At 44.5% G+C, this 15,006-nt stretch overlaps 1 protein-coding gene across 6 annotated transcripts in view; it reads left to right on the forward strand.

The window, feature by feature from the left end:
- cdc42bpab (CDC42 binding protein kinase alpha (DMPK-like) b) overlaps positions 1–15,006 on the forward strand; it is a 64,161-nt gene that overhangs the window by 31,955 nt on the left and 17,200 nt on the right. For all 6 annotated transcript variants that reach the window (XM_034526990.1, XM_034526988.1, XM_034526993.1 and 3 more), the window contains 13 exons: positions 6,988–7,081; positions 7,842–8,042; positions 8,246–8,384; positions 8,709–8,818; positions 8,905–8,984; positions 9,824–10,002; positions 10,173–10,295; positions 10,431–10,564; positions 10,812–10,933; positions 11,052–11,172; positions 11,353–11,463; positions 11,931–12,178; positions 13,234–13,339. In XM_034526990.1, the coding sequence (XP_034382881.1) occupies positions 6,988–7,081; positions 7,842–8,042; positions 8,246–8,384; positions 8,709–8,818; positions 8,905–8,984; positions 9,824–10,002; positions 10,173–10,295; positions 10,431–10,564; positions 10,812–10,933; positions 11,052–11,172; positions 11,353–11,463; positions 11,931–12,178; positions 13,234–13,339 (1,768 nt within the window). The remainder of the gene's footprint in view (positions 1–6,987; positions 7,082–7,841; positions 8,043–8,245; positions 8,385–8,708; positions 8,819–8,904; positions 8,985–9,823; positions 10,003–10,172; positions 10,296–10,430; positions 10,565–10,811; positions 10,934–11,051; positions 11,173–11,352; positions 11,464–11,930; positions 12,179–13,233; positions 13,340–15,006) is intronic.

The following is a 15,006-nucleotide window of genomic DNA, read 5'->3' on the forward strand; positions in this document are numbered from 1 at the left end:
TACCTGCTGTCAGATCATTTACTTAACTACAACGACCAAGACAACATGTCACATTAAAATTCCTCCATTCTAAATCCTAATTAATGTCAGCTGGATGGATTTAAAGTGGCTCTAATCAGTATTGTCATAATAATATGACAATATGAAAAGACTAGAGCTAGATGTCTCCCTCCAGGAGGTGATGGAGAACAGAGCTGAGAGAGAGAGAGTTGGACTGGGTATTTAGAAATGCCAGCAGTATAATGTTCCATACCGTTATGAACACAGATGCTGTATTGGTGTGTGATGTATTGTAATGCACAGCAGAGAGACTTGTGTTTTAGAGTTTAGTCTGTCTAAAACTACAAAAAGTAAAGGATGGACAGACAGAAAGATGAGAGACATGTGTAGAGAACAAGGGAGGGTCAGAAAGAGGGCAGGATGAAGACGGTTTGGGTGTGTCTCTAATACGCCACTGGAAGGGACGACGACCGACTTCAACAGAGATGTAGATATAAGTGTATAAGTAAAGAAAGGGAGTGAATGAGAAGGGACCATGGAGCCACTAATTGCATGGTGTTATCTGGGGGCCATGGGTGGGGGTTGACGGAGACGGAAGGAAAAAAAGGGACAGGCTGGAGGGAACGGCATCGTTTCTCCTCGTGGATGTTTTTGGGCAGTAATGATGGGGTGTGTGGGTGGGGGTGTGGTGCCACTCCCCCCCAACTCCCCCTTTGCGCACTCGTTCTCACTTGCGCACACTCTCGTGGGAGATTTGCACTCTTACTGTAGCACCCCGTTGCCACAGAGTTCAAACACCGTGATGGCAAGTACGCTCAAAAGACTGCGTTCTTTTGACAATATACACTTAATTTGGACAGTATAAAGTTTTGGTTTAACCCGTGACAGCTGGTTAGGCGGGCAGGAGGCGTTCACAGACAGTGGGCCATAATAGGCACCGCAAACAACTTAAGGAAAAATAAGAACAAACCAAAGACCAAGGCAGTGTCCCACTAACTAGAAAATAAATGAAACGAAAACAGAATTAATCACAAATAACTGCCAACTAAGAAAAGACAAACCCCACTTGGATTCCCCCCCAGCCATGATGCTCAGGAAGCTCTCTAAAACACAAATACAACATTACATATTCCATTGCACCCAATTCCTCCAGCACGCCAATACATAATGAAAACCAATTAAACTATAAATAGATACCTGAAAGCATCTGTCCAACTAAAGGACTCACTCGGCCTTTCTAAAAGCCTAGCAGCATTACCAGTGAACGCAGACTAGTCCTGTATGGAGTCGGCATAAATCCCAAATCTGAGCTGCAGACATTCTTTCACTCGTTCATATTTATTATTAGTGTTTATTTCTCCCGTTCCTCATCCTGACATTCAGTTTCACTGGAAATGTCTTGGCTGCTTGACAGCTGAACCGGACGAGGAACAGAATCTCTTGTGAAGATTTGTTCTGGAGCAAAACCCGCTCCACAAGCGGTCAGGCGGGATAACTAAACCCGTATCGCGCCGACCGGCTCTAGCTCGCCACATGTAAGGGTTCAGAGGCTCCGATTATTACCATTGTCTTCTATTCATGCTGAAGGAATGAGCCGGCATTCCCTCGTCTCAACGTCAATGTTCTTTTAGTTTTTAATGGGCTTTGGGTAGATGACTAAAATAAAGTATGTGGTTCACCCCAGTTTAAGAGATTATAAGGTTTTGATGTAGGATATAAAATACATGAGTTGCTGTTTTGGTGTATCTGACTGAAACTACTAAACATCAAACAAGTCCTCCTTCAGCTTCCTGGAGGAAGTGAAGCCATGGGAGCGTAGTGTGTTTACTTCTGCTGATTGCATTCATGCTTCAAAAACCATAAAAGTGGTGTTCATTGGTGATTATTATCTTGCTGGACACAAACGTGTAAGTATTGTAATTTGTCACAGAGATTATTATGTATGCCATAATCCAAAAGCTTTTTGTAGAGATAACCAGTATGACGCTAAAATGTGGGTTTGGCCTACAAATCAGCACTCCACGATACTCAAGTGGTCAGAGTATGAAGAGTCCCTGGATGGGACTGCATTTTTCATTTGGTTTGCAAGCTGTAATAAGAAACGAGGGATAAATAAATGTTTCCATATTCCTGCCATAATGAGTAAAGAGTCAGAGGAATATTTCACAGTCCTTATGACTCCAGCTCCCCACCAGGACTATTGTCTAGGTATTCAAGTATCCTCCAGAATTAGTATGGATGCCCCAAAGCAATGACATTTATTAAGGAATAAGGCATTTGTAGTCTCATGGTATTTATCATCATGTTGCCTCAAGTTATATTACTAACCTTATTGGTCCAAATTATGGCATTTCAGCTTGTGACCTTGCTACAATGCCAAAACTATTTGAAATTTGTGTGTGTGTGTGTGTGTGTGTGTGTGTGTGTGTGTGTGTGTGTGTGTGTGTGTGTGTGTGTGTGTGTGTGTGTGTGTGTGTGTGTGTGTGTGTGTGTGTGTGTGTGTGTGTGTGTGTGTGTGTGTGTGTGTGTGTGTGTGTGTGTGTGTGTGTGTGTGTGTGTGTGTGTGTGTGTGTGTGTGTGTGTGTGTGTGTGTGTGTGTGTGTGTGTGTGTGTGTGTGTGTGTGTGTGTGTGTGTGTGTGTGTGTTCCGCGGGGCCTCCCAGAGGGGCCGGACAAACGTTTCAATAGACCAACTCAGCATGGCTTTGTGCTGCCGAGCACCACATCTGTCTGCCAAGGGTGAGAGTGTGTGTATATATTAGTCTGAGAGAGACGCACTGCGTGACATAGGGGGATTCTCATGGAGTGGGGGTTGGTAAAGAGGGACAACAGTGTGTGTCGAGGGACAGATGTGATCCCGGAGAGAGGAGGGACAACAAATGAAAAGAGCTGTCTTGAGAGGGGTCTTACTACTGTAGAATACTTGTTAGCGTGTGTTTTCCTTTGTGTGTTTTATTATTGATCAGAGACGGTTGTCTCTTCACAGCTGTGATCTAAAGCTGCCACCAATAACTTCATGGTCATTTTAGTCCCAGGACTTTGAGGAACTAATAGCGGCCTGAAGATGCTGCATAGTACTGATGCACGTTGGATGTAATGAGGAGGAAAATTAAATTAAGAGCGTCTGTCTACACAGTAAATCGTTGTTTGATGGTTATTTATTTGTGCTCTAATGTAATTCAGGGAAACAATCAAGAGTTGAAGCAGCTGTCTGTGTTTGACCAATCAGACAAGGGTTCCTGGTCCATGAGAACAGGTGGAAAAGAGGCTCAAGAGACATCCAGTCTTTCTGATTTCTTGGATGTTTGAGGTATTCTCCACCTTGATGGAAATAACACACAGTAGTTCTTTGACGCACGTGTCAACAAGCACTCGGCCAGAGCCGTGTGGACATGCCTCGTCTGTGCCGGTGTTGCTGCGGGCTACATTGTGTGTGCATTGTGAGGTGGCGTCCAGATGGCCCTCACAGATGGAGGCTGTGGTCTTAAGAGGAGATTACCTCCCGCTATTCTTGTCTCCGCGCCGCTCCTTAAGACCGCAGAAGCCATGTGACACAGTAGCCCAATTAGCTCCTCTAACCGGCGTAGCGTAGCACTAGCTTAGCACCGGCGCTTTTCTGGGATCCGTCCATGTGCGGAGGGCTGAACATGAGTCAGCTCCTGTGCTGGGGGGACAAAGGGATCACAGAAAGAGACACAATTGCTCCTAAACAGAGAGAAGAAGAGAGGCGTGAGCAGAGTTCTAAATAACAGCACCCCCTGTGCTGCTTTTCCTCCACGCACGGGTGCACGGGCGAGGGTCAAATCAACCAGAAGTCTCTAGAACCGATTAAGGCCTTCCAGCTGTGTGTGTGTGTGCGCGTGTTCGTGTGTGTGCACTCACGCACTCATGATCTGTAAGGTCGATACTTCTCGTCACGATTCCGTGTGTGCCCGGTGATGGACAGCCACTCTCGTGAACACGCAGTCCTGTGTGATGTGGGAACACATTTATTTAAGAAGTAAAGCATGATATCCACATCCTTTGTCACTGTGAAAGTTAAGCTTACTTAACTTAAATGGAAATAAACAAATTAAATGATCAAGTCCTCTTTCTTTTAGCCTGTATTAACCCGACGGACCCAGTACTGTAGGAATATGGTCTATTCAGAGAAGGTATGCATCTTATACTGTTTTAAAATATGGACTCTTCAGCTTTAATGTATGTAGTACAGTGTGTAGTCTTATCACAAAGTATATTAAAAAAATACAGTTGTAAACATTTAATATTTTCAAGATTCAATACTTAATTGCCATATCAACATGATTATCTTAGTGAGCTCTCAAACGAGGACAGAAAGACAGAACCAGTAAAGACCCACTAGATGAAGTGTGTTAAAGAAACATCTGCTCATTGCTCAATTATTATTATTGTGTCCTCAATAAACAAACACAGACCATGGAGTAATAATATTGAAACCTGCCTGTCTTCCTCCTCCCGGCCTCTTCTGGTGTTTTGACTTGTTTCTTGGCAACATTAGCGCCACCTATAGGTCATTGTATTTTGGATCACCAGCAAGTCCACAGGGCCCCTTAAGTTCTTGTTTGTGTTTAATGAAACAGTTTAATGCTCTTCTAAAAGATGGACTTGTTCCTAAGGCTCTGTTTACAACATTATTATACTGTTGCAAGCCAAAAGAGGCTGTTTGCCTTCTCATACCATTATGGGTATGTTTGGAGAGTAGAAACATAACAATCTTATCAGAGAAATCCTCCGTCTTCGAGTGTTCAGCTCTCTGATAGTATGACGGTGAGTGTGTGTGTGTTGGCGCCTGCCAAGTTCATACTCCAGATCGGTTGCGTATCGGTTGCCATATACAGTCTCTGCTTCTGGAAGTCATCTGTGAGCAGGCAAGATCTTTAAAAAGCAACCTGTGATGCAGTGATTTGGGAAGTGTCAATTCTAGTAGAGCCCGACTTTTATGAGACTACACAAGTCATATATGTGCGCATATTACTTTAATCCAAGGTTTTACAGCTTGGTGACAGTGTGGCGTCGCTACTGTGTATCTAAGCCAGCCCCTTCCGCCCCAAGAGATGGGACTATTAACACTACTGAGAAATGCCAGGGCCTTCACATCTGACTTTGAAGACGGAAACATCAAAGACGTCTTCAAAGCCAAACCTTGTCTGCTCTGTCTTTTTACAGGAAGAAACAAAAACCAACATCTCCCAGGGTAGTCAAGACGCGTTTAAGGAAAATACTAAAGTAGAAATGTCACAAGCTTTAAAGGAACACTTCAGCCACAGAAAGACCCCGAGTTATTCTGTTTTCCCTTGAAAAGTTTTAGTTTTTAATCATGCCTTTTGATGAAATCAAGTAGGTCTATAAAACATGCTTTACCAAGCAGTCTAATCCAAGTCTCATTCATCCATCTTCACTAAAACATTACTGTTTAACATGTAACTTCACCTCACAGCCAGCTTCAGACACGGACTGTAGCAACCAGAGCACACCTACCTCCTCCGTCTCCATGGCGACGGTCTGCTCTCCTCTCGTCGCCTGGCAGCGGGGAACAGCCTGCTGCTCCGCTCATTTTCTGTAACCAATCAGTTTAACGCTAGCTTGAAAACATGGTGGAATTGGCAAGCTAATGTACGCTAAGCCACTACATGAGTAAAATGAACAACTTATAGCTTCATTGACAGACTGTTGTCACAGCCTAGGAAGGCACACCGCTATCACCACATCATCCGTCTTAACTCTGACCCGGCGCATGTTGTGATGAGCTCAGAGAACCTGTAAGAACCTCCAAAATGCTTTTTGCAGTTATTCTAACTTGTATTTATTTATTTATTCTGTCTATGTACCCTCCTCCATACCTTGTGTATTGGGCCGTGGTGTGGTTCCATGTGTTGATAAGAGGGCCTCAGGCACAGGGGAAAATCAGTGAAATGGTCAGGCAAGGACAGAGGCTATATTTAGCCACAATGACGTCTCTGTTTCATAGTAGTTCAGGCCAGCAATTTAGTATGATTTTACACATGTTATAACATGGATCGTAACTGCATAATTCAAAATGTTAATACTAACAGCAGAAGGTCAAGTGGCACAGCCTGAGAACCCTCCACCATGGACTCAGACTACACTAGACCAGGCCACAGATCTACGTCAGCACCCACATTAGACTATATCACCAGCGACCACCTGTTGAACAATCCGCAGCATCTCCTGCACCGTATTCCCTTTGGGATGCGTTCCTAATAGTTTGTTGGCACCTAGAAAAAGAAGTTACCATGGCGTTGGTAACTTACACGAAGTAAACAAATGTTTCATAATGATGAAGTAATGCAAAACTAACGCAGCGTTACTCGTTGGACAAATCGATCTGGAAAAATATTCCACAGCTATTTTTGATAATCGACCGGTGACATGGCATATTGAGATGATCTGGCTGGTAGAACGTACACCCTGTGCAGCAAAGCGTCCTCCCACTTTGTATCTCCATTATAAACACGTCATCAGTCGTAGTAATGCAGAGCAGATGCTGTTGAGAGGCCGCTGTGTGCACGTCTGTGAAAGAATGTGTTGTGTGTCCCCCAGTCGGTCTCTGTTCACAAACACTGAAGGACAAGCAACTGGGGAGTGTGTCTGTTTAGGACACAGGGGCTTTTTTTGGGGAGTGGGAGTGTGTGTGTATTTTCCACTGTTGATTCTTTTCTGTGGTCAATTCAGAGTTGCACGCCGCTGATGAATGGTCAGGGGGGGGAATTACACTTAATTGAAGCATAACTACATCTGAATTATCACACGCTAGCTTTGTAGGCAGGTTGAAATTTCCCCAGGTTATTTAGTTTGATAATTGATGTGGTAATATGAGACTTGTGTGTGTGTTTGGAATGTCCTATAGGTGTTATTTAAAAGTGGTTTTCCTCATCTTCTTCATTCTACTGAGGAATCGCTTGCTCACGTTGTCTTCTCCTCTCTTATGCTCCCCATCTTCCTTCAGAGACATTAAGCCCGACAACATTCTGCTGGATATGAACGGCCACATCCGCCTGGCCGACTTCGGCTCCTGCCTGAAACTCATGGAGGACGGGACGGTATGTTTTCTTCTTCTTTTCTTTACCACACTGCTGCTGATGCCTCCCCCTCCGGTCCAAAGCAAACAAACCAGAGCTTCGCTGACCTCCTCGTCAACCCCCCGTGGGTCTCAGGAGGAGCCTGTGGTTCAGCTGCTTGGCTGTGTCTGCAGTTTATGATTCAGACAAAAAAAAAAGTTCCCCTCAGGTGTTGCACAACAGAACACCAACATGATGAAATGGAAGAGCAGAGAAGTGCCTCAGTATGTCCCTACAATGTTAATATAGTAATGAGGTTGTGTGATCACTTAGGCTCTTTGGACGCTTCGTCTCAGACTAAAACGTTGAGATTGAAGCTTTGAATCCCGATAAGAGTGTAATTCATCTGCAACCTCCTGAATAATAGAGACGAGGCCAACATCTGCCTTTTCTCTTCCACTGTGGTACTTTTGGCACTTTCTTCAAAATTCTGCTTTGATTATAATTCCAGATTCCAAATCAAATGTGAAAAAATGGCTTTGATAAAATAAAAAGAGTTCCTAAAACTGTGTAGACGAGGGCAGTCATCCTGTAGTGGAGGTCTGGAAGTTTAATCTGCTCTCTGTTCGGTGGTCTTGCATGCTTCCAAGACTTGTGTAACTCATCATCATCGTTACTTTCACAAGTGTTCCAGCTGAACTGGAATACTTAACTTCTTTGCGTCTTCGTATGTGAGATTTTGTCTCGTAGTCTTTTTTGAATTAAGATCACTTTCTGACCTTTGCTTTTGCCCCTCTGCTAGGTCCAGTCCTCTGTGGCGGTGGGGACTCCTGACTACATCTCCCCAGAAATCCTCCAGGCCATGGAGGACGGTAAGGGCAAGTATGGACCCGAGTGCGACTGGTGGTCCCTGGGCGTCTGCATGTATGAAATGCTGTACGGCGAGACTCCTTTCTACGCCGAGTCCCTGGTGGAGACCTACGGCAAGATCATGAACCACAAGGTGAGCTTGTAGAGTTGATTTCACGCTGCTTCTCTGGAGGTGTAAATGACATGGTAATACATGACCATGACGTATCGATGCTGCAGTAAAGGAGCTTATGAGCAGAAATTAGAAACAAAGGCGCCCTGCTAGAAATGTGAATGCCGACAAACCCAATGTGAGAGCTCTGCTGCCTCTAATGCGCACCATCCCGTCTGGCCCAGGAGCGCTTCCAGTTCCCGCAGCAGATAACAGACGTGTCGGAGGACGCCAAGGATCTAGTCCGCAGGCTCATTTGCAGTCGAGAGCACCGATTGGGCCAGAACGGCATTGAGGACTTCAAGCACCACCCCTTCTTCATTGGTACAGTCTAACGTCGCAAATGAAGCCGTGTGTTCCCCGATTTGAGTGTTGTTTCCTTTTCCAATACAAGTGTCTGTGTCAGCCTAATTTTGGTACCTCAGCAGTCATTTAATAAATATTATATTATGCTGTACTCGTTATGAGCTTATTGTAGGTAATTTATTCTTGACATTAGGTGACAATGATAATAAAAAAGGATTTCCTGCACACATCTTTTGCAGTTCAGGTACCCAGAGTTGATGGATTGTTGCCACTATTTCGTGCTTATTATTATAGGAGTGGTTTATCATCCTGTTTTGTAAGTGTGACCTCACTTGTGTTCAGGCATCGATTGGGAAAACGTTCTCACGTGTGAGGCCCCCTACATCCCAGAGGTCAGCAGTCCCACCGACACCTCCAACTTTGATGTGGATGATGACTGCCTGAAAAACTCGGTGAGGGAATTGTATTCCTATTGTTTATAATCGCGTATATATTCTAATTAAAAGTCTCACTTCTGTCATGTTTAATAATCTTTCAGGAGACCATGCCCCCTCCCTCACACACGGCCTTCTCTGGCCACCACCTGCCCTTTGTGGGCTTCACCTACACCAGTAAATGGTAAGTGCCAAAATAGATTAAAAAGATTATTTTTCACAACTGCCTACAGTTAGACTTTGAGTTATGGATTGATGTAAAGAAATATCCCAAATTCCCTTTGACCCTAACGTGTTAATGCAATGAAACAAGAATTTTGAACTTGGCCTCATTAAAAATTCACATTTCTGTTTTGGAAATGTATGCAAATTAGCACATATTTGAAAAGATAACACCTCATTTGGATAATTAAACATACGTTTTTAGAAAACCTGAAATTTTCTTAATATAAGAGAGGTGTGTCACTATCGAGCATAAAATGTAGTTCTAAATGGCCAGACAAGCCTTCTCATCGCTACTCTAACATGCACCCATCTGAAGGAGTGTTGAAGCAGCCTCCCTCCCTAATAAGGGGATGTCCAGGACTCGCTGTAGATCTTCCCACTGAAGGCTACCCGTGAGAAAGCAACAAAGCACCACTTCCTTTCTTATCTCTTCAAGGCTCAGTGATAACGGCCTCTCTCTCTCTCTCTCTGCCTGTCTGTGTCTCTCTCTTCTTTTCTCTTCTCTGTCTGTCTCTCTCTCTCTGTCACACACTCCCCATCTTCCTTTATGTCGCTGTCGTTCCTTCGCCACCCTCCCTCTCCTTCCTCCATGACTCAACATCCTCTCCACCGTCAACTTATCTCTCTCTCTCGTCGTCCACTTCTCTTTCCTGTTCCTCCTCTCCTGCTGTTTCCCTTCTGGCCTCTTTCTCTTCATTAACTTTCATATGCTAATACTGTTAAACGCCATAACGCTTATTCATCCACGTTTTTTTGTCACCGATTCTCACCGGCACTGTTCCACCTTTTCCCCTGTAGTTCCCTATCCGACCGGGCTTGCCTGCGACAGCTGGCGGGGGAGCCGGGTAAGGCGGGCCGGGACCAGTTGGACCTGGATGTCCAGCGCAGCCTGGAAGACAGCCTGGCCACAGAGGCCTATGAGCGGAGGATCCGCCGCCTGGAGCAAGAGAAAGTAGAGCTGAGCCGCAAACTGCAAGGTAAGGCTGACGGAAGAGTCTTTGCAGCTTGAGGTGGAGTGCGAGGAGACACGTACTGCTCTTTCATTGGTCGAACTAGAATGCATTACAAAGCTTAATCACATATTTGCGCAACTCAAAAAAAAGAAAGTATAACAAAGCACAAAACTGATGCCTGCTACCGGTTGCAGAGGCAACCCAGACGGTGCAGGCCCTGCAGCACCCGACAGGGGAGGGCCCCCCCAGTGCCAACAAGGAGGGGGAGATCAGGAGTCTGCAGACTGAGATCGACATCCTCAAGAAGCAGATCGCTGGTCAGGACTTTTCTACTTTTGTTCATATTCAGCTCAGTAGAACTTCGGTCAAATGAGCAAATCCACACTTGGAAAAGTAACACGTTTCATTGCATTTAAAACGTGTGTGTGTGTGTGTGTGTGTGTGTGTGTCAGACTCAGGCCAACTTGAGAAGCAGCTGGAGGACGTGTCGTTAGCCCGCAGGGACCTGGAGGACTCATCAAAACACACCAAGACTCTGGAGAGACGGATGAAGAGCGTCGCACAGGAGAAGGATGACATGCACAAGGTAGAACCAGCATTGCTGTTGGATGTAGTATTTTCTTTATATTAACTTAAATACTGTGCCTATATTATCTATAGTAACAGAAATGTAGCACTTGGTCTCAACAATGCTTCAAAAGATAATTGTACAAATATAAAAACCAGACTGCTCAGCTTTGATTTAAAAAAGGTAACATAAACTGTGCTTAATTGTCCTTGAAGTCACTTTAGCAATCAAAATGTGTATTTACACCCTCGTTTTATCTGGCCAGGATCTTCTGGAGGCCAACGAGAGGCTGAAGTCTCAGTCCAAAGAGCTGAAGGAAGCCCACAGCCAGAGGAAAGTGGCCATGCAGGAGTTTTCTGAGCTTAACGAGAGACTCACAGACCTCAGGTAGGATCACTGCTCCAGACCATTACTCAAAACAAAGACACGTTTTGAATACCAAAATCGTTAGTATGCTTGCTCAAAGTTTTTTCTCCTCATCTTTGACTGAACTTGTTTCCCCCAGGTCGGTGAAGCAGCGCCTGACTCGCCAGCTGCGTGACAAGGAGGAGGAGATGGAGAGCCAGGGTCAGAAGGTCGAGGCTCTCCGCCTTGAGGTGCGAAAGGCCGAGAGGGCCAAGAAGGAGGTAGAGTAGTCTCCCTGTGGTTGGTGCACAATTCAAGCTTCTGTGTATTGTAGAAATATTTACAGGTCCCCATGAATATTTATGAAGTAGATTAGAAACGATGTCACACTGGCTGTAAAATGCGAAGTGGTGCATGACCTATGCTCGCCTCCAAGTCACTGGCGTTTCTGCGTCAATCAGACGGAGGCGCAGGCGGAGGTGCAGGCAGCGGAGGCTCAGAAGGAGAGGAAGCTGAAGGAGCGTAGCGAGCAGTACAGCCGACAGCTGGAGGAGGAGCTGGAAGGACTTAAGGTTAGTGTGCAAACAAAACACAGCTGGACACAGACCTGTCCGTCTACGGAGCCTCCGTACATCCTTAAGAGTTAAGACCTCAGACCAGAAGCATCCAGACAGCGCTGTGTAATCTCTGTAGAGAGATTGTGTGTTCACATGCAGAGTCTGTAGGCAGCAGGACGAAGAGGTTCTGGTTTCAATTTGTGCCCCCTGAAGCTTCCCTCACAGTTCCCTCTATAGATAAATATCTTGTAAACAAGCTTAGTAATAGTGTTTGAGGTAAATTTAGTTTAGAGGGTATCATTTTAATTTAGTTTCGTATTATTTCTCATTATCTACCTAGGATACATATACACCAGTGTTTTGGTACATTTCGTGTAAAGAAAAAACCCATAAGTTTCATGAACTCCCTTTTCCATACTTTAATATTCTTCCCCTCCCCTCCGCCCTACCCCGCCACTTTTCTCCCTCTCCACACCACCCAGCTGAAGCAGGCCGGCTCCTCTGCCGCCCCGGCCTCGGCGGACCAGACCCAGGAGGTGGGCCGCCTCCGGGGGGACCTGGAGAAGAAGACGCTCCAGTATGAGGAGGAGTTGGCGCGCAGGGAGGCGCAGCACGGCACCGAGCTGAAGGCCCTGCGCAAGGAGCTGCGGGACGCCGAGGGCCAACACCTGGCCCTGCAGAAGGAGATCCTGATGCTCAAAGACAAGCTGGACAAGACTCGCCGTGAGAGGTGCTCTTTTCTCTTCTGTTTTTTCTACTGTATTTTTGCTTTAGTACAATATCTCTCGGCTGTCATGACGTTATTCTTGTTTCCTTTATGGTTTTCCAGTGATGATTGTGTGAGGTAATTACAGTCCTATTAAGAAGTCCCTGTCTGGTCTTAATGTGTAGTAACTGTGAAGTGCGGTTTCTTATGAATAGTAATATTTTAATATAATATTCTTAGGCTCTAATAGTCGTGCTGCTCTTATCCCAACCAGAGAATAAACCTGTTTGCAGCTAACCTCCTTGTAAGAGTTTTCATCTATTTATTATCCTCTCCATATTGACCCCCACCTTCTGAGGAGGTGCATTAAGACTTTAAATAAGTTAAGTCTTGAATGAGAGCTGTTGATGTTTTCCTCAGTGGGTGACACCCTGAGCCATACAGCTGAAGTATTGAAACACAGTGGGAACTTGTATATCTTTTTGTAACTGTAAGTGTAGATTTCAATGGTAAACTGATGGTTGGATAAGTAGATACAGCTGTCAAAATGTGCCAACTCGCATATTAAACTACCAAGAAATGAAAATGAGTAACTTGTGTTTCTGCTGCAGGCCAAGTTGATCAAGTGCCCCTGGTAGATACTCAGGGGCACTTGATCCCATGTTGACAACTGCTGGATTAATCACATTTTAATAGGATCTTGTTTTTGAGGAGAAGGCTTTAGAGCTCTGTTATTGTGCCCCGTAGCCTAACTTACATAAAACTCACTGCTTTCTAATTTGTTTTCAAACACACCGCTGTATCGGATTCTAACTGCATTAATGTGTTTGGACTGAATAATGTGGGCCTGGTTTTAGCCTTTGATTTGGGTCTTAGAGGCAATGTGTGGCGTCTGAAGCCCACACACCAACAAAGGTGAATCTGTAGGTTTGGAAAGCAGAGGGGCTGCAGACCGACCTGGAGGATTCTTTATAGATTGAGATAGTGTTCGTGTGATATTGACAAAGTCCACATTGGATTTGCAGCTGTGAACAACAGTGTGAGAAGCTTAACAATCTGTGTGTGTGTGCTTCCTCCAGCCAAGCCGAGCGGGAGGAGTTTGAGACGGAGTACAAGCAGAAGTACGAGAGGGAGAGAGTCCTGCTCACCGAGGAAAATAAGAAGCTGTCCAGTGAACTGGATAAGGTAAGATATGAGCACACAACGACAGCAATGTTCATCTCTCGACCGCACACATGCACACACACACATGCACACACATACATGCACACACACACAGGCACACACACAAAACGGAAAACACCATTCCCTAACCCCAGGTGACCCGGCCCAAACCCTTTCATCCCATTCCTCCAACCCTCCCAGCTATGCCAAAGACATCACTGTCAATATAGCCCATAAAAGCACTCTGCAGCCTCCTGCACAGTCGGATGGAATGACTCTCTGGATTTCGCTCTATTGACTTTGGAATTAGCTCTTGGAAGTTCAAGAAGGCTCCCAATTTAAACAATGTCCCAGGGAGGCATTTTGACATATGGAATAAAATGTGAGCGTGTTGCTTTTAAAGTCTGCAACTGATAAAATGGAAAGTATCTTCGATGAAACAGAGCCGATGTGGATGTGGCTGCCACCGGAATGAAAGCACACATCACTCTACATATTTAATGTATTATTCTGTTATTTCACCTTCTGAAAAATGATATTTAGAAAAGGTGGAGGACTTGGATTATCACAGATTAGATCTGTCTGTATGGTTTGCTTCTCTGTACAAAACAGTCCTTCAAAACATTTGGAGAGCGTGAAAATATTATTGTTTGACAAGTCTTATCTTTCAAAGGAGGCACTGACTTTCAACTTTGCTTAGGAGCAAAATCAGGCTACAATTCATACATACATTTTCCTGCATGTCTTCAGAGCGGGCACACCGTCACTGTGGAAGTTCAAAACGTTGATGGCTGTGCAGTAATGATGCAGAGTGGAGCTCTGCTCTAGCAGCTCAGCCACGCAGGAGCTCTTGTTACTGCGTCTTTAGAAGTGAACAGGACCCACAGGAGTCTTTCACTTCAGGTCCACAAACCTGCCCCTAAAATCTTCAAGACTCTCATCAAATTGGCAAGCCATGATGTGCGTCACACTGTTTTACACATTTTAGTTTGAGTTGATGTTGGTTACATATTACATAATTCTACATGTATTAGTTCTGCAGTGTTCCCCCGGTGAAGAAAGGCAGACTCTCTCCATGACTGATGGGACTGACCTGCCACTGAGTTCCTACTAAGTGCGTCTTGCATGAGGCCCAGAGAAGGCTAGCTTAACAGCTCCAGCCATGATTCACTAGGACTTCCTGGTGTCTGGTGGCCCTTTCCAAGCCTGTGCAGTCATCTGTGCAATACTCTGTCACATCTGGGCATGGGGGCCTCATTTTGAAATCAGATCCACTGACTAGCGTGACATTTTAACTCAAATCAAACTCCAAAACTACCAGAGCAAAAAACAACAAGCCATGATGTACTTTGATGTATTCTGTAAGAGATGTTTTTTGAATATTTGCCGATTTGAAATCAATTTTCTGTATTTTTAACCATGAAGTACATTGGACCTCATGCGAGAGCATTTCTTTTTATTTACTTTCTATTAAATAACTCACATAAGCTATTTAAAACCACATGTGTTGGTATGAGTGGGTCGTCCATTGTATTTCTGATTATATTTATATATATATATATATATATATATATATATATATATATATATATATATATATATATATATATATAAAAATATATAATTAATTTAATTTATTTATTTTACTATTAGCAACCCCCAGGCTGTTGTTCCATTTTCACTTGTCA

This window comes from Cyclopterus lumpus, chromosome 24, assembly GCF_009769545.1.
Source record: "Cyclopterus lumpus isolate fCycLum1 chromosome 24, fCycLum1.pri, whole genome shotgun sequence".
NCBI lineage: Eukaryota > Metazoa > Chordata > Actinopteri > Perciformes > Cyclopteridae > Cyclopterus > Cyclopterus lumpus.